Source organism: Poecilia latipinna, unplaced genomic scaffold (genome assembly GCF_001443285.1).
Source record: "Poecilia latipinna isolate Pla-1442-1.1 unplaced genomic scaffold, P_latipinna-1.0 Scaffold2759, whole genome shotgun sequence".
NCBI classification, from domain to species: Eukaryota; Metazoa; Chordata; class Actinopteri; order Cyprinodontiformes; family Poeciliidae; genus Poecilia; species Poecilia latipinna.
The window spans coordinates 32,950-59,712 of NW_015115375.1; the positions used below are offsets into that span (position 1 = coordinate 32,950).

The following is a 26,763-nucleotide window of genomic DNA, read 5'->3' on the forward strand; positions in this document are numbered from 1 at the left end:
ATGCACTTTTTCACGAAAATCGGCCCGATTATGATCGGTGACCGATCGATCGGCACACCTCTACTTTGTATTATTGTGCCTTAAAAATCCCAATAAAATACTCTGTTGTTTAAAACTCAGAATATCAGTACTTTTGTATGGCTCAGTAAAGGGCACAATATACTCACGTAAGAAGTGTTTTTCTAACAAAGCGATTTCTAGAAGTCCTTTCACCTCATTCAAATCAGTCTTTGGCTCTTCTTGGACACCTGCCAGAAATGATCCAGGACCAGCCTTTGGCAAACAAACACAAAATAAGCAATGTAACATGAGTTTTATCTTTGGATCAAAGGCAAAAGTTTTGTCCTGTGTTCCTGCACCTGGGCTTCCGTCTGCTGTTCTAACTCAGGTTCCCTCAGCTCTTCTTGCTCCTTGGGCAAGAAGCGTGTTTTCATCACGACGTCGTCGCTGCATTCTGTGTCCGATGTGTTGGGTGACTCGGTCGGGTCAAGGAACTCGTCTCGTCTTTGGCTCCGAAACCGGATTTTGTCGAGACGCCTCAGCATGTTGGCTGCCGCAGGTTCTGGTCTCTATCGGAACATGATGAATGCCTGAGCAGCCAAAACAAGGAGGATGGGCAAACAAGACAGCTTAAGAAGGAGAAAGATTTTGTCTTCAACTTGGTATCTCTAAGCATTGATATGCAATTCAGTGACACTGAGATGTTTCAGATCAAAGACATTTTACCAAACAAAGCTGGACTTATGTAAAAACTGACACACCCAACCTAACTGTTCCATCCTCATACTGGAATCAAGCAGTACGATAAATATCCATGAATCTTTTACTCACTGTTCTTTACACAATGCTGTGTTATCCAACATGTTTGAGGTCATATAACATCATATCAATTGGATTTAAACTTGGTCTTAGACTAGGTCACGGGAGCCCAAACTTTTTGGGACCAAGATCTACTTTTTCTTTCACTAGCTGGCTGAGATCTATCTCATGACATGAAGACATAAAAATTGTAAATTAAACTATATTAACTTATTTTATCAGTTATAGCAGAAATAATGAAGTGATGGAAAACCTAATGCAAGTTCTTCCTCAGTGAGATTCTAACACTGGGAGGAGGTGGTTTCTCAATCAGAAGCTGTTTGCAAACCTGATGCCAGCAGATGTCAGTCAGTTATGGTAGATCTGAACTTTGGTTTGATGACCTTAATATGAGAAACTACAGACTGATAGGAGGAGCCAAAGAGCACTGTAAAAGTAAAGGCAAATCTATTGAAGTTGGTATATAATTAATTTACTTTCACATCGCAGTAGAAGCCATTTGTTTGTTAAAACTTAATGAAATATATTTGTCCTATTTGATGTTTGCTGTGAATACTCACAAACGAACGAGGTTGTCCAAGTTTGTTGTTTATTAAACGTTCAGAAACTACAGCGGTTGTAATGCGCCACAGCAAAGGTAAAACAACCCGAACACGTGATTAACTCAAAACTACTCGTGCCTTTTTACTCCCTCTCTCTCGTTTAAGCACACCCGTTGCCGTGGCAACCACCTGCGCCCCACAAGCCGAGCAGAGATTACGTTAAAAACATAACATTCAATCCGTTACATATCAGGTTTCCAGGCTTGATATTTATTTCTCGATTATTAAGCCTCTCATGAACACAGCGGTGGTTGAAGTAGCTAATTTAAACTAGTCTGCTAGTCAGTCGGTCTTTGAGTCGCCTTTTTTGTTAATGGAACCGAAACGCACTGAATTGCGCAGCACCTTGTTGAAACAATAATGACTGAGATTATTCATTTTAACACGTTTCGTTGATTTTTTTTAAGTAGTATTCTTTAATGAAGCTACAAACGTTTAGGATCGAATATTTTGATAAGCCTGTCAGAAGAGGAAGTGCTGGTCTCAGCGTCCTGGTGGCGTTCAGTGTGTCTACTGCTGAGACTGACTCAAAATCTTCCCACTATCGACGTATTGAGCACCCCTGGACTAGGCTATTACAACAATTTTTTTCTTTGAGCCATTCAGAGGCAACCTGATCCATGCTTTGGATCAGTGTTCGGCTGCATAACCCAAGTGAGCCTCATTTCAAGGTCACACACTAATGAACAGGCATTCTTCTGCCACAGCGCAGAATTAATGGTCTCATCCACTAAATGCTGAAAAGCAGCACCAGAACATCACACTATGTTTTATTGCTGTGTTGGTTACACTCTAGATGTTAAGGAATTAACATCTTTCAAAAAGTCCTACTTTTGTTTTGTTGGTCCACAGAATAGTTTTACCAACACTCTTGATTGATCATTAAAATTTGTTAAACGTGAGATGCACATTTGTGTTTTTGGTCAAAAGCAATACAGTTGAATAATAAATTTACTCATTGTAGGGCTTGGGTAGTTGATCTGAACACCCTGTTCAAATCAACAAAGCTTCTGAGACCATAGAAAGCATCCCTAACAATGTAGAAAAATGAATCAAAGAACAAATTAATGGGGAAATGTTTTTTGTTTTTACAGCAGATTTTTGTTTCACTCAAAGAAAAAAAATCAGCCACCAGCAGCAATAAGTGACGAGCAATTCAGACAATATTCTGTTAAATGACAGAATGGCTTTTTGGGCACTTACACAATGCAAGCAATGATTTGTTAATCTTACCATGTCACTTTTTGTCACATTTATTTGTGTAATTTTAAAAAAGGCTAGTTTAACTGGACTATATATGCTCCTAACATGAAGCAGGAGTAGCCATATATGTTTACTGTGGTGAAAACATATATTTGCAAATACAAGACACTCTTGTAAAAGTTACATATCGTGTCTGCAACTTTAAACACAAATTGATTTACGCTTTTGGTAAATAAACTTAAAAGGATGTTCATAGGTGTTATGAACAGTGTACTGCTGAAATACCAAATTCTCTAACTACATTACCTGGAATGATGTCACTTTGGGTGTGATCTCACACCTAGCACTGAGTTGTAAATTCTGAAGTAACTGGAACGTAGCATACGTTGAGCCTGAACTTTTATTTTTGTAGCAGCTGATATGAGGACGAAAGGAAACACTAAAAAAAAAAAAAAAAAAAACCAAAAAAAAAATTGCTTTTGCTTCTAACCGTTTCCCTATCTCTCATATGAGTCTCTTTTTTCATCCAACTACTTAGGAAATGTATTTATTCAAGGAAAGTCAGATCTCAACACAATGAGATCCTCTGACACTTAGACACAGTGTCAGAGGAAGAAGAAACTGCTTTTGTTTGATACGGGAGGAGAAAAGGTTTTATCATCGCCTCTCTGGGCTCAGACTGAGTTGAGTGTATTGAGAGGAAAACTGTGAAATAACTTCATCACAGTCTGATGAGGCAGAGGAAGGTTGCTTATAGTCTAGAGGAATGAAGGTGTGGTGAGCCTTAACACTTACTGAGCTGTCTAACAGGTCTGGCTGACATAACAATTAATGCCTGAACAAGACTGAACAGAAGCCACTTTCAGACATGCACACAGAGTGTGACCCACAGTATCAGTGTTATGCATCGACCCATCCTTTCCTGGTGTTTTTGTATGACCAGGTGCAACAGCAGTACCAAACCTAGTAGCATTCCGCCCTGCTGCAGTCACGGTACTGGACAGTCAACCAGCTGCATTAGATAAGTCTGCGCTTCCCCAGGGCGGTCAGGTGGCTGCTGCCTGTGTTTTGTGGTGCTACCTTGGCATCCGTCTCCACTTCCTCAACATAAGCAACAACACACATCAGTAGGGTGTAGAGATGTTGAATGAAGGGTCTTGGTATGGTGTTGTTAGCATGGGTAACTGGACCATTAATATGGCACAGAAAGCATCTTGAAGACCAAAATGCACAATACAATAATAAAGAAATTGGCAGCATCACAGTGATTGATGCTTTCTTCAGCAGGGAGATGAAAAACTGATGGAGCTCAACTAAAGACAATACTTGGGGGGTGGGGGGGAATCCTGTTAGTTGCTGCAGAAGAGTTTAAATTAGTCGGTGCACCTCTTACAGATGAATATTTCCTCCTGCATCCATTATTGTTGTTGAGTAAGATTTTTAACACTGTCGAGAGAGATTATCAGAATATTGGGCTGTATGTGTTTGCAGGGACATTGGGAAAAATATAATTATTTATATGTTTAAATTGTCCTCATAAACCTAGAATCCCTCACATGAACACAGAATAAAACAGCAGAAAAAAAAAACACAAACAATAAATTGTTGAGGAGACACATTTTCCATTTTGTGCAACACCCAGGTCTGTTTGCCAGTTTGAGATTTCATATAAAACGGTATATAAACAGATTTTAAAGCCAAAAATGATCAAATGTTTCAAGTCATACAAATGGAACAAATACAGAGGAACATCACTCAACTAACCTTATTGTTGACAACAAGTAAAGCAAAGATTGTAGCGCAAGTTCTGCTTTTAACATCTTTTCACTCTGTAGCCTCTCTAAGAGGTGTTGGTCTGCTTACTTAGTTTTTGTTATGTGTAACATAAGAAGACTGTCACCAGTCTTAAATGCTGTGGTTATATAAGTGTGCAGCAGTGTGCATGTGAGCAGATAAAAGAGACAGAGGAAAGGCACATAATCACATATCAATAACAAAATGAATTGGATACTTTATAAAACCCATGATGATCCCAGGGACAAACAAACAAACAAACAATGCAATTGTTCTTCTACTGCACTCCAATGTGAACACACAAGGTCCACTTTTCCTCTCCATCCGTCACATTGTACATGTTGAAGATCACTTATAGGCCAAGAATGATCCAAAAATGATAAAACAGCTTTCACCTTGCACACTGCTCTGCCCTGTAGGAATGGATGCTCTTTGATGCAATAATTCCATTGACACTCATCATGAAACTGCTTTTCAATCCAACTGGGATTTTGATTCTTGACAGACATACGGCAGGCATTACCATCTTCCATACACTAGAGCTCTCCAGTGGTATGAGCTATGCCCCCTGCTGTGTATGCTTCAACTTTGATTGAAGAGCCAAATGTAAATCAAACATCATAATTACACTAGTACATGTTAACACAAGTTCTGGCTGCATGTCAGGTAGTGATGATTCCTTCTACAGAATCATGATGGCAGGAAAACAAGCTGCTGCTAAGGTTAAGGAAATCACTGAGAACCACAGGCTACTGTGGACAGGAGAACATGCAGCGACTGAGGAGTCTCAGCACAGACTCTAGAAAACTAACACACAGATTTCTACTACTGGTGCACTGACAGTATTCTAACAAACCGTAATCCAAACTGGTACAGTTAAGGACCAGGTCTGCAAAGTTCTGCAGAAACATTACTGCCAGCCACCAGGGATTTCTAAACCTTTGGAGATGGCACATATCTGGCAGTGATGGCACAGGTCAGAGATCATCTGTGTCTTCTTTCTACAGCTGTACAGCTGGAGAAAGAAGACACAGATGATCTCTGACCTGTGCCATCACTGCCAGATATTACCCACCCTCTAAACCAGTGTTTCTCAACCCTGGTCCTCAGCACCCCCCTGCTCTGCATGTTTTAGATGTGCCTCTATTCCAGAACAGCTGATTCAAATTATTGCATGACCATCAAGTACTGCAGAAGCCTGTTAATCACCTAGAGATACAATTCAGGTGTGTGGCAGAAGGGAAACACCTAAAACATGCAGGACAGGGGAGCATGAGGACCAGGGTTGAGAAACACTGCTCTAAACATTAGAGCCCATACACCAGGGGTGTCAAACTCATTTTCGTTTTGGGCCAAATCAAGATCATGAATCCTCTTAAATGGCCGGTTGCACCAGAATGTATTAATAAAACCTGTTAAACTTTTAAAAATATCAATGGATTCTTAAAATTAAATATTATTGTTGAACATCTTTTCAGTCCCTCCAGGTCTCATGTTTCTTTTTGTGATTTTTTTCCCAATAAAAATCAAAGTGTTTATGGTACTAATTTGGAAATATTTGTGATATTTCAGCTTATTTATGACAGTAAATGCAACTTTTATTACTTGCTGTATAGGTCATGGATCTTTCATCAATTAAGACTGAGGCAGCTGTTTAGTACAAGTAAGAAAGTTATGGACAATTTCTGAGAAAAATTTGCAATAAACTCCCAATTATGTATTAGGGCAAAAAGTGTGGGGATTTTGCATGAATTTCCATGATAATTATCAAGAAACTGGAGGGACTGATTGATATAATTAGGCAGAAACCAGATCAAAACTGCATTCATTTGATTGATAACATGATATTTAAGCACACTTAGTGTTAAGTTTACAATATAGAGGGCCACATAAAAAGTTATGGCGGACCGGATTTGGCCCACAGGCCTCGACTTTGACACATGTGCCTCATACAACCAATTTAACAATATTCTCTTATGTGAAACCTGAACTCCTTCAAAGTGTGCCACAGTCTCTTGTCTTATTTAAACTTGGGTGAAGTTTCAGTTTCTTTGACAATATGACACTGTGGTATATGAGAAAACTGCAACAATTGAAACTATGTTACTCGACCTAAAATGTCTCCTCACCTAAAGGTGCAGAACATAGCATCTTCTTCACTTTCACAGCTTTAGCTGAAGAAGCTTGAGAGACTTCAAAACACCGCTTTAGCAAACTGACGAAAATACTCATGTTTACATCCAAAGCATAATGGGATTTTCAACCTTTAGACATGTATTTGTGAAACAAGTTAAAGTTCTTGTTGAAAACACTGTAGTGTCCACCTGTCTTGGTTTCAGTGGTGTGAAAATAAGGTGGAACAGAATGAATGGCATTGGAAGGCCAGTATTAATCATTTTATATCACATTTTTAGTGCTTTCTATTAATGTGGCCTGACCTGGATAAGCAGCAGAAAAGTCAATGGATTAACCCATTTAGATGGCGATTATGATTTATTGCAACACGGTATAGAGTACTTCTGTGCTTGCTGTGTCTGAATGTGGTATTGTTACATTATAGTGTTGAGATTTTATAAGAACCTCTGTGTTAAGGTTTGACCATAAGCTAAAAGGAAAATTTGTCTTTTCCATTAGACTTGTTGCCACGTGCATTAGGGCTCCCTATCAGAAACACATCCATCTTCTCCTTGGAGGGAGAGTCACTGTTCGCAAAGCTAGCTAAACTCACATAAACAAAACGATTAATAACACCTAGAGAGCGTCATCACGATCTAAACAAAGCAGAACAATCCTAAATACCAACGCCACCTTAGCCATAGACGGCTCACCCTGCTCCACAGGACTGGGAGAAGTTCCTTTACTCAGACTTAATCACTACTACAAAAACAAGTCTATTTTTACTTTGGCTATTCATTTATTGTTATAACACTTCAGCTTTATTACAGCAGGTTGAAGGGAATTCATGGTTGTCAACATGAGGAAAGATTCAAGTAGAATTCAGTGAAAACTTTTCTTCAATATTTGCTTACTAATTGTAAAATTTTACTCTGGTATTTGATAAATATGAAAATGAATGATTCAAACCCAGACTGCATCATCCTACACTAACTACACGTTCTTTAAAACACGGTTTGCAATAATTGTAAAAACAGGGAAAAAAAAGTTATTAAAGTCTTTTCTTGTTCTCTTATACATCTCACTTGCTGGTGTGAACTTATTGTTATACCTTAATAACTAATACTAAATTAGGAATGTCTTAAAACCATCTTAAAAGACAATCTTTGGATTCTGTGCTCTAATATTTTTGCTCTGACTCTGGGTCAGTTCACCCCTTTGGCATTTTGCACCCCTATTTTGCAAAATGTTGCTAATGCCTTAGTTTCATACTTGTAAGCAAAGCTTTTCTACGCATATGCATAAATCATTGCATATTAGTTTTTCCCTCTTTTCTAAGTATTACAAACAACGGAGAAAGTCAGAGAAAATGCTCTAATATTACTCTTTAACTGTAGTTCCTGAAATCTCTGTTTCTCTATTTCCATGTATATAGTTTTGCTCCCTTATCGACCCAGCTAACCGAGAAAGATGACAAAAAAAACAAAACATTTTTTTTATATATAAAAACGAACAATATTTGCAGGTCTTTTTTGTTTGTTTACAGACTCTTTACGTCACCAGAAGGCCACCCCCTATTAAACTTAGTGAAAGCCAATCAGCTGTGGGCGATCTAAGCCCCGAAGGAGCTAAAGGAGCCCAGTCAGTCCACAGGGTCCGGGTCGGACACACCCGAACAGGTTACCGAGTCAAATATAATGGTGTTAGTGCAGAAAGGTATGAATAAAATAGATATTTTTCTTACCAGAAAGCCGAAGATAAAATAAACTTTCCCACTCTCCTGGGCTTTCCAAGCCCACTAAAAACAAGGTCAGACCCGCTTCTCAGGCTCTCCGAACTAGAACAACTGTTGTGAGAACCGCTCCGAACTTGAATCCGTCCTCTGTCCCGAAAACGAATCCAAATGTTGGTGTTTGTTAATACAGCAGAGCGGTGCTCCTCCACCTGACACAATAATCACTGATATGGGCGGGGCAAGAGGCAATTGCTTGACCAGGAAGTGACGCAGTCATGCGCTCCTTAAAGCAAACTTGCTGCTTGCTGTTCTTAAAGCAAACGAAAATAAGGTTTTTGCGGTGCGAGAGGAATTAAGAGGAAAACAGCAACTACCGTAAGGTCCTACAGGTGTTAGAATGGTCTCTACGGTCACGAACACCGACGTGAAGCAGGTACGTTTACTTTACCCTCAGAAGAACACATATCCCTACTAGAGTCATGGTAAATCGCTCTAATCATTGTTTCGGGGTTTGTCTTTTTGTTTCTCCTTTTCAGCACTTTCTTCTAAGTCACATTTATAGTAATACTGAATATGCCGAGTTGTACCGAAAAAAGGCGGAAGTTGTACATTGTTGTTGACTGCTCGGCAGCCGTAAATTAAGGTCTACTTCATATAATTATGTTTCTATGTGTCAATATAGAATTATAGTTAGGCCCACATGGGTATTTGCATGTGTCACGATTAGCCTTCTACAACAGGAATTACAAGAGAAACTCAACAACTCGGAGAAAGAAGGGTAAAGGAGGAAAAAAAAGGAACAACTTAGGTCAGTGGTTCTTAACCTGGGTTCGATCGAACCCCAGGGATTCGATTAGTCGGTCTCAGGGGTTCCGCGGAGCCTCTGCCGCGGAGGTAGACACCTGTGTAAAGTCGTGATGACGCCCCGCTTTGCCATCAGTTGCTGCAGAGGATCACGTTACATTGCTGAGGCAATCAGAGCTGCGGAGGAGCACTGATTGAAGGAGTTCCACTCTCAGCATGGATTTGAACTTGTCTTTAATTACTTCAGCAAAGCTCACAGTTTTTACCAAATTCTGTAGCTTTCGGTGTACTTCTAAACATAGACATCAAAGCTTCTAAATGTGCTCCTTAGTCGCAACTTTTCGGGGTTGCTACTGCCTCTAGTGACGTGGGGGTGGTAACGCAGCTAATAACATTACTAAATCAGAATACCGCAAAGTATTTGTGTGTTGGCGGAGGGGGTGGGGGGGAGGAAGGAATAAGAAGGGTTCGGTGAATGCGCGTATGAAACTAGGGGGTTCGGTACCTCAAAAAAGGTTAAGAACCACTGACTTAGGTGATTGTTTAAAGGAAGGAGTATTATGTATTTTCCAGGCACACAGTGATATTTTATAGCACAGTCAAGTAACTATATTACCTTTAGTTGTTTTAAAAATTCTGTATAAATAACCTTAAAGAAATTTGATTTCATAATTTGACACCTTGAGATTGGTCTCTGTCTCTTTAAGAAGCTCCTAAACTTTCGGACACTCCCCTATCACCCCTTCGTGAAAACAGTGCTCCTCCATGATGCCCTTGGCAACCATTCTTAGGAGCATTGGTGTTAGAAATAGTTTGTATGAAGATTGAGAAAGCTGCACTTTAACTGCATCAAAATTGTTTTAATTTTCACTATGGTAATATACCATAAGGATCTACAGAACCCTACAAAATTGAAAAAAAGGTGTCTCTGTTCAAATACCTGGACTAACTCTAAGTCTCTAACCTAGATATTGGGGAGGTGACGGGTAGGTTGCACAGTTTTGCAATTGGTGCTACTATTGCCTTGGAGCAAGAAGGTTCAAATCCTGGCCCGGAGTCTTGCAAACATAAGTGTGTTCAGACAATGGGTGCTGTTATAAAAATGTGTAATTTTACATGTTTGTATCATATTTCACAATTAAAAACAAAATCAAACTTTTTTTATGCTCATATTGCGTGGTTTTTTTTTAATGATTTAAGGTCCATTGAATCTCTGTGCTGTGTCAAAATAAAACGAATAACTAAATTCCCAGATATGTGGTTGTGCTAAAATGTATATCCCCAGGTAACATCTAACTGACTCTGAAAGGTTTTGTGGTCAGATAAGTTTTAAATTGAGCTCTCTCACTTTGACTTGACTCGCTGTGATGAAGAAATACACAGAGAATGACCCAAAGACCACCATCCTCATATTAGGCTTTGGGCCTGTTTTCTATTGAGGGTACAAGATGACTTAAATCTGCATAAAATCATGAGGCATAAAATCTTACACCAGAACCACCGAGATGGTTCATAGTTCACAGTTATTCAACTCAAGATACTCCTGCAGGATAAAGGAAAAGAAAATCATGGCTATAGAATATGGTACTGATGCCACAGAGTGACCTATCTACTCTTTAGATTTCTGTTTCATAAATATCTTTTAGAGAGAGGTGACTTTTTGAGTTTCTAAACAGCTGCCAGGAAACTTAAAGATTTAGAAATGTTTTCTAAGAAGCAGTGGGCCTAGACTTTACCTGAGATGTGTATAAACCTGCTGACCAAGTAAAGGAAATTTCTTAATGCTGTATTTACCGACAATGTTTTTTATGTTTATCACCAAGTTCTTTCTAAATCATGCTTTGTGTGGGTATATAAGCAATACCAGTTTCACTTGATAACAAGCAGATCAATTTGTAACGTCTACATAATGCTGTCTTTCTGGGTTTTTAGTTAATATTGTGTCTCTTCACATCCCAGAAATAAAACAGCCTTCGTTAAGAGGTGAGCAGATTCATCTCATATTTTCAGTCTGGGTTCTTCTTCTTGTCCCTTGCAGAAAGATGTGGACCAGGCGGTGGTTGTTGCTGTGACTTTTGCTGCAGTTTTTGAGCCAGAAACTGAAGATGGCAGCAGTATTTACAGGTTGGGTGTGGCTCTTCCATTGGTGCAGGTGAGAAGTCATGAACATTGATAATTAACTTTAAAACAATTTAAGTTTAATTGTTTCAGCCTCCAATACACTAGCCTACTGACCTATTTAAGTGTGAAATATGGATTTAAGGAAAAAAATACCCAACAATTTTATGCTCTTTCTGACCATCTTTGCTAGATGTTGCAGTGATTTTTGTTTTGTGTTTTTTAATGAAAACATATAAATTCTCTTCTAAAATACTTCACAAAAAGCTTGGAGAGACAAAGTGAAAACATCTTCTTTCTTGTTAAAAATGTTTTCCTCCCAGCTATCACAGCCTTAACTTTTCTTGCTCACCTTTGTAGGAGTATTTTCTATCACTCTTCTCTGCACTCTTGGGTTCTGTCAGGTTGGATTGTCAAGTGTATGTCATTATTTGAGACAAATAGGGAGAAATCTCAAAAACATAAAAAATACACTACTGAGCCATGTTTTACAGAACTCACATTTATCAGAAACGTATTGGTGAACCGCCAGGACTTTTTGGAAGATATTCTGTGGACTGACGAGACAGAAAGTAGATCCACAGAAAGTGGACCACCTTGTGGGTTCTGTTACATCCGACCTGAAATTAAAACAGCATTTCAGAAACTGAACATCATGCATGGTGACTGCAGTGACAGGGTTTGGGGCTGCTTGCTTCTTCAAGCATCAGTTTGTGACAAAAAAGCAAAAACAAAACAAGCTGTGTTTGTTTTTAAAAAGAAAACCGACTGGTTTCCTTGACAGTAAGAAGATCGTAGTCGGGCTTTGGTGGGAGTTGACGATGTATAGCTTTCCTCAGGTTCTGCAGAGAGTGAATGAGCGTCTGCTGGAGAAAAATCCAGCTGAACATCAGCTGTTTGACGTCATCTTGATCACTACGGAAAGCTGGCAGCAACAGCAGAATTCCAGCATCATTAACAGCACCAGACATCACGGTAGTCTCACCTCAGCCTTACTCTTTCTACATCTCCACTGCAACACTCCGTTGACTTCTCTTTCCAAAGCCTTGTTGTTGCTCTGTTGTAGGTCTAGAAGTCGGCAGGTTCTGCTTTTCAACAGAGGAGGACTACATCGAGAGTCTCATGCAAAATAATGTTCAGCTCTTCCTTACAACAGATGGAAACGAAGCATTGCAAGCAACACAGCAGGGTCAGGAAGTCTTTTCTTGTATGGCATCTTCTGTCAGTCATTTCTAGAAGCCATATTAAAAACCCAGAGTACACTACCAATAAGTGATGGACATTTCCGAACTGTAGCATCTGTTGTAGCATTAACCATTAAAGCTTCCATTTATCAGTGTAACCTGGAGACTGGTCTATCATTTAGTTTTGGATTAACGTGCTGTTATTGTGCTTTTGATTGGTCCAGGTGTTCCCTCAGCACTGCTGGATACGAACTGGGTTTCCTGTCCATCAGAACAGCTCAGAGTTTTATTCTGTGAGAAAGCCATCTTCCAACTCAACATGGGTTCAACAGAAGCAAGCAAAAAATCTGCTCAGGTACAAACATTAACAAGTGTCTTTTTCAGAGCCTTGCATGAAGTTTCAAACTCACTCAACTTTTTCATATTTTCCTGTATCACTACCACAAGTGTGTGTGTGTGTGTATATATATATATATATATATATATATATATATATATATATAAATTTGCCTGACAAACCTCTGAGGCCTTCACAGAACTTAGATTTTCTTTGGTTAGTCTTATAAAACCCCAATTGAATATGTGCTTTCATATTTTTTTCACATTACAACCACAAGGGGGTGTGAGTAGGCACTGTATGTTATCTTCAGTAGGTCTATCTACCAGTAGGTAGATGGGTCTATAAATCATTTTATTTATCAAATAAAATGATTTATTTTCAACTGAAAATAAATCATTTTCAGTTGAAAATGATTTATTTTTCTTCTTTTGTCTCTGCAGAACTTTTTAGCTCATTTAGGCCAGATGAAGCAGAAGTTTGGTGTGTTTGACAGCCCTCTTTGCTTCACTCTCGTAACATCACATGGTGGCAAAGACAACTGCTGCTGTGCCCTAAAATCCCTTCGGTCTCTGGGAGTCAGCGTGGATGAAGCATACTGCCTGGGTGGGGCCCCGCGTGGCCCCATCCTGTCGCTGCTCCGACCTCACTTTCTGCTCAGCGATGGATTCAGCCTACTGGAGGGCTGATTGCCTCTTTACTTGGATGTCACAGAAACTTCAAGAACATTTTGTGAATATCACTTAACTCAACATTAGACAGTCAGTGAAATCTGGAAAGCTATATAAATGCAAAGGAGGCTCAACACAGCTGAACCGTGTTGCTTGATAAAACCTGAACCTCCACTCTGAATAAAGGATGGCTGTGATGCTACTCTGTTTGCATCACAGAGGGAGTATTGTTTTTCTTCAGGCAATAGTATCTCAGGCAGGAGGTGGAGAAGCTCAGTCTTTTCACATATTTGTGCATTAGGATACTATCATGACATAGTGACAGTTTTAACAAATATTTAAAAAGATGTAAAATAATAAAAGCTGGTCCTGGGTTCTTTAATAAATAAAGGCATTTATTTATTAATCTCTTACAAATCAAAAGTTTACATATTGATTACAGTCTATTAAAGCAAGTAGAGGAATCCCAGACTATGTCATAGCGCTGAAAACATCTGATGGGTTAACTGAACATTTGGGTTGGCCTGTACGCTTTCTCGTTTGGCCATAATGACAATCGTTGCATTGAAAAAAAAAAGGGGGAAGACTATTCCAGCTGGGAAGTATGGGTGTGGCAGTATCATGATGTTGGTCTGTTTTGCTATAGGAACATCTGGTGAACTTCACACAATAGCATCATAAGGAAAGAAGATTGTGTGGAAATATTAAAGCAATATATAAAGACATCAGCCAGGAAGTTAAAGTTTGGGTTCATATTGGTCGTCCATATGGACAATGCATGCAGAGGTTACAAAATGGCTTTAGTACAACAAAGTCAATGTTTCGATGTGACCATTTCAACGGTTTTGTCCTATGCAGACAAAACTGACATGTGGGCCTGTAGCTGCAAGAGTGTGTGTAAAGAATTTGTGGGAAGATCTGAAATGGTGTGAGTGAGGTAGCCTATAAACCTGACTCAGTTCCAGCAATTCCGTCTATAGAAATGAGTCATTATTTCATCAAGATGTAGTGAGAAGCTTGAGGAAGAACACCTAAAAGGTCATACAGTTCAATGGCAATACTGCCAAACGGTGAGCAAATGTATGTAAATTTATGATTTCGAAGATACTAATAAATAAATCTAACATACTTTCTCTCATCATTGTGGCATTTAAATATTTTTGGAGATTCTGACTGACTTAAAAATCTTCCATTCATGAAGATTTAAATTAATAAATGGGAAGTTCTCTTGTGATATTCTCTTTTCGTCCCCTTTTTCACATTATTTTGTTTGTCTTAATAGATTATCCTTTTCCATTTCTAAGTTAAAATTGTACCAATTTGTTGTAAGGTGTGCTTTGTTAAATTGTTTTCTACCAGATTTTCATAGAGATTCCATTTCCATTGTGAAGATGAAACTATACAAATGTTTGCTATATTGTCTGAAATATAAAGATTAAAGAGTTCAATATTTCTTAAATTAACATAAATTAAATCTTATCGAATTATTATATAGGAATTCAATATTTGATAGTTGTCAAATCTTTGATAAATTCTCACATTGACTCGTTTATTTGAAAACACATACACTTATGAGATGTTTTTTAGGTCGTTTCAGTCCACCATCCATACCAATAGATGGCGGTAATGCGCACCTAGCGTTTTTTTGGCAACCGACAAATAACCCTGAAAAGAGGAAGAAGAATTCTCTCATACCGCTCTAGAGGCGGGGCTGAACGCGCGTGAGCCGGGAGATTCGACTCCTGACCTGAATGTTTACTGTTGTATGAACCGCAAATAATTTACAAACCCACTAAAATGGAATCCTCTAAACTTAGCCTTTGCTAACCATGTGGTTACATAGTGGGATTATCCGGAGGTGGACCAAGTGCTGTTAACTGTGAGTGTTTGTGTGTCTCCAACCGTTTTGCTTCTGTTTACAGCTACGCAACAACAGTTCATGCTAGCTAATTACCTAAACCAACAAACAGCAGAAATGTTTTAACAGTTCTACTACACTAATAGTACAATGAGTTGTCGTCAATTCTGCCTGTGTATAACGTTATCAAGGTCGCAACATTTAAGGCAATGTTCGATTAAGGACTTTTATCATAGCAAATCCTAGGTAGTTTAATCAAAAGTGCTTAGGGATATCAGGTAAAAACATACAGAAAGTATTTAACAATATGAATTAGATGAGGCTGTTTAAAATGCAATGCAATGTTTCAGTATGTGCAACTGCTCTCTGCAGTTTGCAGGCCTCGGTATGACCGCGGTGTTTAGTTCAGAGCTTAGCCGCCAGCACAGCGACAGCAGCAGCAGCGTGGACTTTATGAAGAGTATTGGTCTTAGTGCAGTTTTGGTTACAGTATACATATTTTATAATGCATCACGTAAAAGACGCTTTTCTGGGGCTTGTGTTTCCGGATGGTTCAATTTATGGAGCCTTTATTTTAACTAGGTGATCAACTAACATCTTGGCGCTAACCTTGCGGGACATAAAACTTGTTAAAAACGTCTGGTTCGTTTGTAAAAAAAAAAAAAAAAATACGATCTTTTGTTTCGTTTAAAATGTAATCAGAGCCAGTCACCAGAAATGCTTCATTTTGACAAAGACCATGTATCTACAATGTTAACATGCTGAGAACGAAAATACTAAGTTTGATCTGATGGTTTCAATGTAGGTAAATGAAAATATATGTATATAAAAAATATTTAATTAATTAAGATTAAATTTACACACAATGTCAATCATTGTTTGCTGTTAACTTGTTTACAATCTGATGATAGGAGTTCTGTTTTTTGTATTTTCATTCGGTTTGTTCACAAACACATCTCAGCAAATTTGCATCAAATATCCGCGATTGTTTATTACAGTGGGTACGAAAAGTATTCAGACCCTCTTAATTTTTTTTCCACTTTGTTTCATTGTAGCCATTTACTAAAATCAATAAAAGTTCATACATGAGTGTTCATTCTCATGAATGAACGTGAGAACATGTTCATTCTCAGTGATTCCCAAAAAAAGATTGGAATCATCTTTTTTTTTAAAAACAGAAATGTAAAATTTTTTGCAAATTTATTAAAAGAGAAAAAATATCCCATGGTCATGACTCATAAGTATTCAGAGGCTTTGCTGTGACACTCATATTTAACTCGCATGCTGTACTTTTTTTCTGTTCCTCCTTGAGATGGTTCTACTCCTTCACTGGAGTCTGTGTTTAATTAAACTGATTGGACTTGGTTAGGAAAGGCACAGAGCTGTTTATATAAGACCTCACAGTTCATGTCAGAGCAAATGAGAATCATGGTGTGGAAGGAACTACCCAAGGAGCTCAGAGACACAACTGTGGCAAGGAACAGATCTGGCCAAGGTCACTAAAGAATTTCTGCAGCACTCAAGGTTCCTAAGAGCACAGTGGCCTCCATAATCATTAAATGGAAGAAGTTTGGGACGACCAGAACTCTTCTAGACTTGGCCCTCTAGCCAGACTGAACAATCAAGGGAGAAGAGCCCAAAGATCACTGCAGTAGGGAGATGGGAGAAAGTTCCACAAAATCAGCTATGACTTCAGCCCTCCAGCAGTCGGCAGAGTGGTCGGATGGAAGCCTCTCCTCAGTGCCAGACATCTGAAAGCCTTCATAGAGTTCTCCAAAAAACACACAAAAGACTCCCAGACTGAGAAATAAGATTCTCTGGTGTGATGAACTTTTTGGTGTTAATTCTAAGTGCTGTGTGTGGAGGAAACCAGGCACTGCTCATCACCTGCCCAATACAATCCCAATAGTGAAACATGGTGGTGACAGCATCATGCTATGGGATGCTTTTCAGCTGCAGGGACAGGACGACTGATTGCAACTAAAGGAAAGATGATTCGGCCAAGTACGGAGAGATCCTGAAGAAAACCTCTTCCAGAGAGCTCAGGTCCTCGATTGGGCTGAAGGTTCGCCTTCCAACAAGACATTGATCCGAAGCACACAGCTAGAATAATACAGGAGTGGCTTCAGAACAACTCTGAGACCATTCCTGACTGGCCCAGTCAGAGTCCTGACCTAAACCTAACGGAGCATCTCTGGAGAGATCTGAAACTGGCTCCACCAACGTTCACCGTCCAACCTGATGGAACTGGAGAGGATCGGCAAGGAAGAGGCAGAGGATCCCCAAATTTTCTACTCAATACTGAGCAAAGGATTTCAGTCTTTCTTTTTCAATAAATTTGTTATGCATGCAGCTTAAGTTTTCTATTCAACCTATTTGATTTGGAAATCTTGCACTCATCATTTATTTACTTAGGTAATGAAAACATACGGACTAAGTCCAGGCATTGAGTATGTGCTCAACTTCTTATACATTACTTTGTTACATAGTTTAGATACAGATAAATGATCTGTCATCATTTCTGTTTTTCTACTCTAAGCAGATGGAGGCCATGGAGATAGACTCGCCTGTGGTCCCTCCAGTTGCAGGTGGTGCGGTTGCAGCTGTTGGTGAGCCTGAGGATGTCGAAGCCCCTCTAGTCATCTCAGACTCTGGAAGCAGCACTGAGGTAGATGAGGATGAAGATGATGGTGCTGGAGCTCAGCAGGCGGTTCAGGCTTCTTTCAGGCTTCCTGCCACCTGGGCCTTCAGTCAGAGGGCCGTACATGGAGTCCCAGCTGTGCCTTCAGTAACCCAGGGGGTACCGATGAGGAGGTCACTCAGGTGGGGACCTTTCCCACTGTTCTTCTCCCAGCTGTTGTGCTTCGTCCAAAGCATCATTGCAGGGTTGACCTTGTGTTTGTGCTCCAGACAGGGTCTCAGGGTCCATTACCCCAGCCAGACGGCAGCACCTTCCAGAGGATTCCCGGACTTCCTGCTCCGAGCACCAGCTGCCAGTACAACTCAGCCAGAGTCCGGCAGCACCACTGAGGCCAGTGAGTCCGAGTCTGAGGAGGAAACGGCAGAAAGCACAGCTGTTGGGGCGGAGGCCTCACTACATTTACCTTCTGCTAATGCTGCCACCCAGCAGCCTCAACCAGAAGCAGCAGCAGCAGCAGCGCCCAGTAAGACTGACAGAAATTCACCTTGATGGTGTTTGGTAGCATGTTGGTTGTTTTTGTTAAATTATATAGTATTATTTCTGCTGATCAGTGTTTTAAATAACTTTTTATGACCTTGAAAGACTGTTTCTTCCTCCTCGTCTAAGTCTTTGTAAAATATTGTAGGTCGTACTGAAGCTGTTTCAGCAGCAGCAAACGAGGCTGGGGGCTACGCTCAAATCCAGGACCATCAGGTACTTAGTGGTTTAGCCCTCCTGTTTATGTCTAATGTTTTGATCTAGTGATTTTTTTTTTTTTTTTTTCATTTTTAAAAATTTGGAACATTAAGGAATGTAGGTATTGGTCGTCATTCACATACAGGAATCATGTTTTATTTAATCCTTATAAAATGAAACAATTTATTTTCCCCTTTGTTCAATTTATGGAGCCTTTATTTTATTCCCCTTTGTGGGAAAATAAATGCATGTGTGAAAAGCATGTGTGGGTTTTCTCCTTGAACTCTGGCTTCTTCCCACTGTCCAAAAACATGACTGTTAGTCAATTAGTCTCTCTAAAGTCTGTCTGTCTGTCTGTCTATCATAACAAAAGATAAATAATTTTATGGGTTTAATAAGAAATGTGAAATTGTAAAGTATGAATTAAGAAAATATTATATCCTTTAGGCATTTATTAAGTCAGTGTCTGTAATGATGTAACTAAAGAAAAGCACAGACATCACAAGGATTCTTAGCATTAGAGGAGTCAGCAGAAACCTAATCCTCCATATGAGAGGAATTTTCTTTTTCACATGAAAAAAAACAAAAGCACAGAATTTCTTGTAGAAGAGTCATGTTGGTGTGCAATCACATTAGGCTTCTGTTATTCTATTACTTATGCTGTATAGTGAGAAATTAGGATATTTTACCTGTCTGTGAGATGTTAGTTAATTTTGGAGCACTTTTGTGTCCTCTGAAAAAGTACTAACGGTAAGAACGGTTGTGAACTGTAATGGACGTTAAGATTCACCAGAGTCTGAACAAATGCCACCACTACGGAATACAACTATAGCATCAGATGTTTCACAAAACGTCTACTGTCCATAACCACACAACAATTTTGACCTACCTGCAGCATCAGACCTCCACTAACTGTAATCATCTGACCTCCAGCCGACCCCTGCAGCCCCGTCTTCATCCCAGCCAAGCCGCAGTGGCGACAGCGAAGGCGAAACGTGCTCCATCTGCTTTGAGGTGTGGACCACAGCAGGTGAACACCGGCTCTCCGCTCTGCGCTGCGGACACCTCTTTGGCAACACGTGCATCAAACGCTGGCTCAAGGCTCAGGGCTCAGCTGCTAAGTGTCCACAGGTGAGCAGAAACATATCAGTCCCACTATGACGAAAATATATTCTTTATCCCCCCTCTTCCCTGTATTTAATATGTTTTCTTGTTTTCAGTGCAACAAGAAAGCAAAGCATTCAGACATTGTGCTGCTGTACGCTCCAAAGCTGAGAGCCCTGGACAACTCTGAGCAGGAGAGCCTGAAGAGGTAGATATTAGTGCTGAAACGATTAATCGTGATGAATCAGCTATTGAAATAATCGTCAACTACTTTAATCAACAACTAATATTTGATTGATTGTTAAACCAGCAATACAGACTCAAAAAAGGCTATTTGCTGAAAAAACAACATATTTAGAGCAGGAAAACTGTACAAAATATCAAAATACATTCTGCATTTAAGATAAACACATTTTTGTCTGTAAATGTTTTAGCTAAAACTCCTCAAGTGGAAGTTTTAGCTTCAGTCAGATCAGAATCACTAAAGGAATGCTGGTATTGCATTTCAGGCAATACAACAAATGTTTATTTTCTTACATAAATGTATTTATTGATTTATTCTTTCTGGTCATTCTGAAGTCACAAATGGAGACCAGATAGACCGGATATCCCACAGTTATGATTTATTTCAGGTTGCTCCAAATAGTGTTTTTTTCTTAAAGCAATAACAGTGGACAAACTTGGCGTAGCAGTCAGTTTCCAAGATTTCTCGATTATTTTGGTGTTACTTTAGAAATATTTGCAAGGAATTTTCAATATTTTTTCCTTTATTAAACTACTTCCAAAATCTATGTATAGAAGACAACAGATGAGAAAATCAAGAACTAAAGAGAGAAAATAACAAATTGGACACAAAATATTTTTATTCTTCAAATAATTAATTGGCTCCATTTTTGTTTCTTGCCATATAAATCACTTCACATCAAGGAAAGGTGAGGTAGTGTAAAAGTTAGAAGTCATGTAAACCAAATGTTTTTGATAATTTTTGCATAGGATTTGCAATAAATTTACAAATATGCATCTATGAGAGGCCCCACGGGTCAAAACTTACAAACCCTCTCACATATACTATCAAACTCTCTCACTCGTACTATCAAATCCTTACACATATAGCATGTGTAAGAGAGTTTGTAAGTTTTGGCCCATGGGGCCTCTCATAGATTTGTCTCCCTCCATGTTGTGCTATGTTTCTATAAAGCTATGGTGTGTGTTTGTATTCAGGAGTTTGGAGCAGGAGCATTCTCTGAGGAGAAAAGCAGAACTGGAGTCAGCAGAATACAAACTCAAGCTTCAGGTTGTCACCAGCAAATTTGGACAGGCACAGCAAGAGCTGCAGGTAGTACTGCCATTAGCTGTTAATCACTTCAGTCAGTTATTGTGCAGTTAATTGAAAATGCATCAACATGTATCCTTTAATCAATCAGAAAAAAACATTTTGATTAAAACCTCTCTTTGTAGATGGACCAGAGCAAGCCAGCAGCATAAAATGTACAAGACCTAATCCACAAACGCATAAACAAGAGACATCACATGGTGTTATTACACATCCGGCTGTTGTAGGAGCCCAGTGAGCTGATGACTCTGTTCTTTAACATAGTCTTGAATTGCCTCAAAGTTTTAAGAGATGATCATTTTATTATTCCCGCTGATGAGAACAGAGTGTTTCACTGCCTTTTGGCCCAGTTCATTTCTGACTCAATTATTCATCAGACTGAGAATGATCAAAGGAATCAGGTGTTCGAAAAGTTAGTACCGTATTTTCTGGACTATAAGGCGCACCGGACTGTAAGACGCACTCTCAATTATGGCGTCCATTTCTGTATTTAACCCATACATAAGGCGCACCAGATTATAAGACGCATGCTAAAACATACAGTCAACAACAAAAAAAAAAAGGTAACAGAAACAAAACAGTAAGTTTAGTTGAACTTTATTCGACTATGTAACAATACACTCACGTTACTTTTTATTCTTCTTCCACAAATCCATCAAAGTCCTCCTCTTCTATGTCTGAATTGAACAACTGGTCAATTTGCCATCAAACATGCCAGGTTCCCTCTCATCATTGTCGAAGTCAGCCTCGTTGCCAGGTGGCTGTTCAGCAACGATGCCGACTTTTGAGAAAGCTTGGACAACAGTTAAGGCAGATGCATTAGCCCAGGCATCCACAATCCATTCACACATGGTGGTGTAACTCGCCCGGCGCTGCCTCCCCGTCTTAGTAAATGTGTGTTCGCAGTTTGTCATCCATCATTCCCACGCCGCTCGCAAGTTCTTTTTGAACGCCCTGTTTACACCAATGTCCAGCGGTTGGAGTTCTTTTGTTAATCCTCCCGGAATGACTGCAAACTCCGAATTAGTTTGCTTCACTTCCTTTTTCACAGTAGCAGTGAGATGGTCACGCATGGAGATGAACAGGGACGATGATGCGTGGCAAAACCTATCTGGTTTTTACCGGAGGCATATGCTGCAGAACAAGGACAACAATTTTCTGATTGGTTTATTGCTGCTAGCGTACGTACTTTACGTATTATGTAATGTCCTCTGATTGGTTTATCGCTGCCAGCGTACGTACTGTACACTTTATGTCTCTGTGTCAGGGACAGATTTTGGAATTGAGTGCACACATAAGGCGCACTGGATTATAAGGCGCACTACTGATTTTTGAGAAAATGTAAGGCTTTTAGGTGCGCCTTATAATCTGGAAAATACGGTATAAGGAACTAATCGATACAGAATCAGTGATGGATTACAATGTTTGTTTCAACGAGTTTTTCTTGCAGCAAGGAGAGACATTCAAAAGTACTTCATTAATCCCAAAGGGAAATTAAATGTTAAAACTCATATTCATTCAAAATTCTTCAGTTATAGTAGATGGTGATGGCAGGTTGCAGTCTATATTACAGAAAAGAAGTTAAAAGTTCATAGGTCAGAGCATTCTCTGATTCTGCTTTACACACACCTGTCTGTGTAAAGAGGCATCCATGTGGTTTTGCAGCTTTGCGAAGAAAAAAAACAAAACAGACTGGTAGATGACAATTCTCACCTCGTACACAGGAAATGAACTTATGAATGCTGCAAATGTTGAGCAAAGTAAACTTTCCCACAGTCAAACCTCATCTTGCTCAGCTAGACTATCTGGAAACATAAGACAAAACAAACAATAAATGAGCAAATAACAAATGAAAAACAGAGTAATCAATAAAAGTGAAATAATCAATATGACGAGTAAAAATACAAAATGTATGAGTAGATGAGTACCAACAAGGAGCCTTTTAACAAGGTATGAGAAACTCTTGTTTCTAAAAGAGAAACCCAATTTAGGTTTTAGCTTAGAAACCCGTTTGTCAAACTTTTTTGATTGTATAAAGAAGCAGTAGCCCAGTTTTTAAGCTGCGTGTCTGGTAAAAACCTAACCCTGATCAGGTTTTGAACTATGTACTCAACTCTGCCTCTGTCTGCATGTTTTTGTAGGAGCTGAAGGCCTTGATGGCCCAAACTGGAAGAAGTTCGGCTCCACCCTCTTCCTCCTCCTTTTCCTCCTCCTCCATGTTCAGCATGTCTCAGAGGGCAGACGGCTCAAGGGCAGCTCAGTACAGCTTCTCTAAGGCGGTGCTGGTGTCTCAGACAGGCGGCTGCAGAGTTCTGTCCTACTGTGAACCTCTGTGCTGCCTGCTGGCCTCACAGCCCTCCCCTCACTCTACTCTAGTGCCTGGTAACCTGCAGTCTTATTTCCATCTTGTATCAGGAGTTAATTTTACAGAGCTTGTTTTACTGTGTCTGCTTCTTCTAGCATTTTACTTCTCTAGGATCTTTGTCGTCCTAAACAGATTAATTAGATTATTTGTTTTAATCTGCTGCAGTTCCTGTATGAAGCCAATAATTGTGACAGCTCTCAGACATTTATCATGATGCCATCTGTCAGTCATTCCAAATGACCAATCAATTTGTCCTTACCTGGAGAAAGTGAATCTCAGTTTACCTTTATGAATTCGCTGCAGTCAGAGAGATTTGTTGGAAAATAATCTGAAGAAATGGTGAAACGTTGTCAGTGGGAGATGTAAAAGATGGATAAATGCCTGTGGTCGACATCATGAACAGCTGAATACTACAGCTGAAAAAAAAAACAGACTGGTAGATGACAATTCTCACCTCATACACAGAAAATGAACTTATGAATGCTGCAAATGTTGAGCAAAGTAAACTTTCCCACAGTCAAACCTCATCTTGCTCAGCTTGACTATCTGGAACTAAAACATGTTCATCTGTATGAAGGCGTTAGTCATCATTACATCGTATGATTAATGGTTAAATTAAAGATGAATGTGTCAAACTGAGTCCAAAACAATAACTATGTGCTGTGGCCATAGATGGACACAGTTTCTTAGTAAAGCGGTAACCTTTCAGGCATGTGATACAAATATTCATAAACAGCCTGACAGACATGATGAAAACAGTTCACATATGTACTATTGGTAATTTCTCACTTGCTTTTGCAAGTTCAAAATGTGCACAATACAACTGTGACTCATAGATAAAGACAGAAAACATGACTGGTCAATTATTTTGGAAGATTAAAAAAATATAATGATAAACTAGATCACAAATATCCTTCAGCAATGCTGATTTTGAGCAACAGGACAACCTAATAATTCCATCGCATATGTGGTACAGTGTTACACTGAAGAGAATGATGGGCCGGGTCACTCCTCTGGTAGCACATTTATTTAGTTTAAACTGCAACAAGAAAATACAGCGGTTACAAATCTGCTCCGAGCATCTGCTGCAACAAGCTGTCCTCTAAGCACTGACGAGCTTCTTCCGCCCGCCAGAGTGTCACCCGCTGCCGCACACAGCGCCCTCCGATGGTGAAATACAAACATTGTTACATCTAATAAATTCTAATGCTAGTTTCTGGCTGAGACTGATCATCACAAAAACAAAATTGGGGGGTCTACTAGTTTCGTGACTCACTTTCATAGTGCCACACTAGCATATTATATTTGCTGCATGTTCCACAAAGATGCAGTTGGACTGCAAAAACACACACACAAACCCCCCCCCACCATGATTAAACTTTGATATTATACCATGTTATTTCACAAAGAAAAATTAATTTCAACAGCCACCAAAGAGCAGAAAACCACCACATAACCAAAGGAATGTTGAAGATGAAACAAATACAAGGAATCTTCACCTTACAACCGTGTTTGTCAGGCGTTTGGTCTACACCTTTTATGGGTTTCATGTTAATCGTCGGGGCTGTATGTCTTGTTTTTTGTTTTAAGTTTGTCCCCGGAGTCAACATTCAAAGCATTAGACTAGAGCTGAGGAGTGACATGGAAGTGAAGGTATTTTTCTGGTGTATCTGTTCAGGTTGTGGGGTGAAGAAGGTGAGCTTGGTGAACATGAAGGCCAGTCAGTACGTTCCTATCCACAGCAAACAGATAAGAGGTCTGTCGTTCAGCAGAGAGAACAACAGCCTGCTGCTATCTGCTGCACTGGACAACACCGTTAAACTGACCAGGTAAGAACAAGGAGGGCGGTCTCTAAGGTGCTGTGCAAGTAAGCAGTGGTAACCTCTCTAGCAGATTTATCGGGATTAACAAATGATTGACTGTGGCCTAAAAGGGATTTTGATTAAAGATGCTATACAAAACACTGAAGCTGAATTGGATGATTTCAGAATGTGTTGTTAATCTACTGAAATGAAAAAGTATCCTAGAGGAAGAGCGGTGACTGAAATCTCCTGGTATTACCATGGTTACTTCAGGGTGTTTTGTTTTGGTCTGTGAAGAGTTAAACGGATGACGTCAAATTCACCTTTCCAGATGAGAAAACATGACACAGATTTAAAACTGACAGTCCAAAATCACAATTGCATGCAATCACCTTTTTGTAACTTGTTCAGCAGAACACTATGTGGTAGAACAAGCACTCTATTATGCAATTAGTGAACAATTCTGGGGCTTTAGTTGAAGCATAAGGCACAGAGTGTTGGGGAAACCAGACAGAGCTGAAACTCTGCTGCAGGCTTCCTATATGGGCCAAAATTTTCAGAAATATGCCTTCTCTTGTGTTTGTTCATAAGTACTTGCTTTGCAGCTTGCTTACCAACACGGTGGTTCAGACCTATAAGACGGATAAACCTGTGTGGAGCTGCTGCTGGTCTCTGGACAACAGCAACTACATCTACGCTGGTCTGAGCAATGGCTCTGTGCTAGTTTATGACACCAGGGACACCAGCTCGCACATTCATGAGCTGGAACCTCTTCGCTCCAGGTAAAATCTCACTAAAAACACTTGACAAGCATTACAACTCGTTCTGCAGTGAGCGGTATTTTTGATGGTTCAGTAGAAATTGGCATCTGCACATTAGGACACAACTTACTGTCTCGTATTCAGTCTAACATCGGGGATCTCTGGTGTTTTAGGTGCCCAGTGGCGTCGTTGTGCTACATCCCGCGTGTGGCGTCCAGCTCTTTCCCCTGTGGTGGGCTGATTGCTGGCTCACTTGAGGGTGCTTGTTTCTGGGAGCAGGAGAATGAGACCACCTACAGACCCCACATTCTGCCTCTAGAGAGTGGCGGCTGCACAGACATCCAGGTGGACACTGAGAGCAGACACTGTCTGGTCACATACCGGCCTGGTAAGACCGCATTCACACTGTCATAATTAGACAGTAGCAGTAGCAACAGTGGACAGCTTGGATTGTGTTGTTAACGCTGCTGCAATCCAACATACTGAGCATCCATGCAGTGAAATCAGCAAGGAATAGTTCTTGTTTACCAGCAAGAAACCTGTAGCAGAACCAGAACCTAGTTCAGTGTAGGTGTCCTTCTGCCATGACCGATAAGACAGAACAGACACAAAAAGAAAACAGAGGCACTGGTCCAGGAGTTAGTTCTTTCTTTCTGTCCGTCCGTACGTACGTACACACTGTACACTATATATACTATACATGTCAGTGTTGTGGTACTCGAAGTCGGTCTTGGTCTCGAGGCCGGTCTTAAGACCATTTTTTGATAGTCTCGGTCTCGTCT

At 39.8% G+C, this 26,763-nt stretch overlaps 3 protein-coding genes and 1 long non-coding RNA gene across 8 annotated transcripts in view; 2 read left to right on the plus strand and 2 right to left on the minus strand.

The window, feature by feature from the left end:
- The window catches only part of LOC106939046 (GRAM domain-containing protein 4-like), a 37,372-nt gene extending 28,940 nt beyond the window's left edge, over positions 1 to 8,432 (minus strand). For all 3 annotated transcript variants that reach the window (XR_001422747.1, XM_015021315.1, XM_015021317.1), the window contains exons 1-3: positions 8,278 to 8,432; positions 360 to 590; positions 168 to 273 (exon numbers count right to left, since the gene is read on the minus strand). Coding sequence is in view for 2 of the 3 variants with exons in the window: in XM_015021315.1 (XP_014876801.1) it covers positions 168 to 273; positions 360 to 545 (292 nt within the window). In the remaining variant the exon portion in view is untranslated. The remainder of the gene's footprint in view (positions 1 to 167; positions 274 to 359; positions 591 to 8,277) is intronic.
- Positions 8,433 to 8,575: 143 nt separating this feature from the next.
- LOC106939048 (cytosolic 5'-nucleotidase 1A) lies at positions 8,576 to 13,598 on the plus strand. The gene is made up of 6 exons (XM_015021318.1): positions 8,576 to 8,701; positions 11,111 to 11,224; positions 12,030 to 12,165; positions 12,257 to 12,379; positions 12,599 to 12,729; positions 13,155 to 13,598. The coding sequence occupies exons 1-6, from the start codon at positions 8,666 to 8,668 to the stop codon at positions 13,398 to 13,400; spliced, it is 786 nt and encodes a 261-aa protein (XP_014876804.1). The 5' UTR covers positions 8,576 to 8,665; the 3' UTR covers positions 13,401 to 13,598.
- Positions 13,599 to 14,989: 1,391 nt separating this feature from the next.
- Positions 14,990 to 26,763, plus strand: part of rfwd3 (ring finger and WD repeat domain 3) — a 20,051-nt gene continuing 8,277 nt past the window's right edge. Inside the window, exons 1-11 of one of the 3 annotated variants that reach the window (XM_015021314.1) lie at positions 14,990 to 15,261; positions 17,783 to 18,063; positions 18,151 to 18,404; positions 18,588 to 18,634; positions 19,550 to 19,747; positions 19,837 to 19,928; positions 20,942 to 21,056; positions 23,195 to 23,435; positions 25,097 to 25,247; positions 25,826 to 26,002; positions 26,155 to 26,369. In XM_015021314.1, the coding sequence (XP_014876800.1) occupies positions 17,783 to 18,063; positions 18,151 to 18,404; positions 18,588 to 18,634; positions 19,550 to 19,747; positions 19,837 to 19,928; positions 20,942 to 21,056; positions 23,195 to 23,435; positions 25,097 to 25,247; positions 25,826 to 26,002; positions 26,155 to 26,369 (1,771 nt within the window). In that variant the 5' untranslated portion in view covers positions 14,990 to 15,261. Of the gene's footprint in view, positions 15,262 to 17,779; positions 18,064 to 18,150; positions 18,405 to 18,566; positions 18,635 to 19,549; positions 19,748 to 19,836; positions 19,929 to 20,941; positions 21,057 to 23,194; positions 23,436 to 25,096; positions 25,248 to 25,825; positions 26,003 to 26,154; positions 26,370 to 26,763 lie in introns of all 3 variants that reach the window. The other 2 variants (XM_015021313.1, XM_015021312.1) reach the window with 2 other exon arrangements.
- Positions 21,635 to 23,187, minus strand: LOC106939049 (uncharacterized). The gene is made up of 2 exons (XR_001422748.1): positions 22,767 to 23,187; positions 21,635 to 22,187 (listed from the first exon to the last, which is right to left on the minus strand). It is a non-coding gene; the product is annotated as an uncharacterized LOC106939049 (long non-coding RNA).

What these genes read in the sequence shown, in the direction of transcription:
- LOC106939048 (XM_015021318.1), top strand. Translation starts at nt 8,666, where the DNA reads ATGGTCTCTACGGTCACGAACACCGACGTGAAGCAG. An exon ending in TGGCTCTTCCATTGGTGCAG is followed by an intron (nt 11,225 to 12,029) that starts GTGAGAAGTCAT and finishes AGCTTTCCTCAG; the next exon opens with GTTCTGCAGAGAGTGAATGA. An exon ending in CAAGCAAAAAATCTGCTCAG is followed by an intron (nt 12,730 to 13,154) that starts GTACAAACATTA and finishes TTGTCTCTGCAG; the next exon opens with AACTTTTTAGCTCATTTAGG.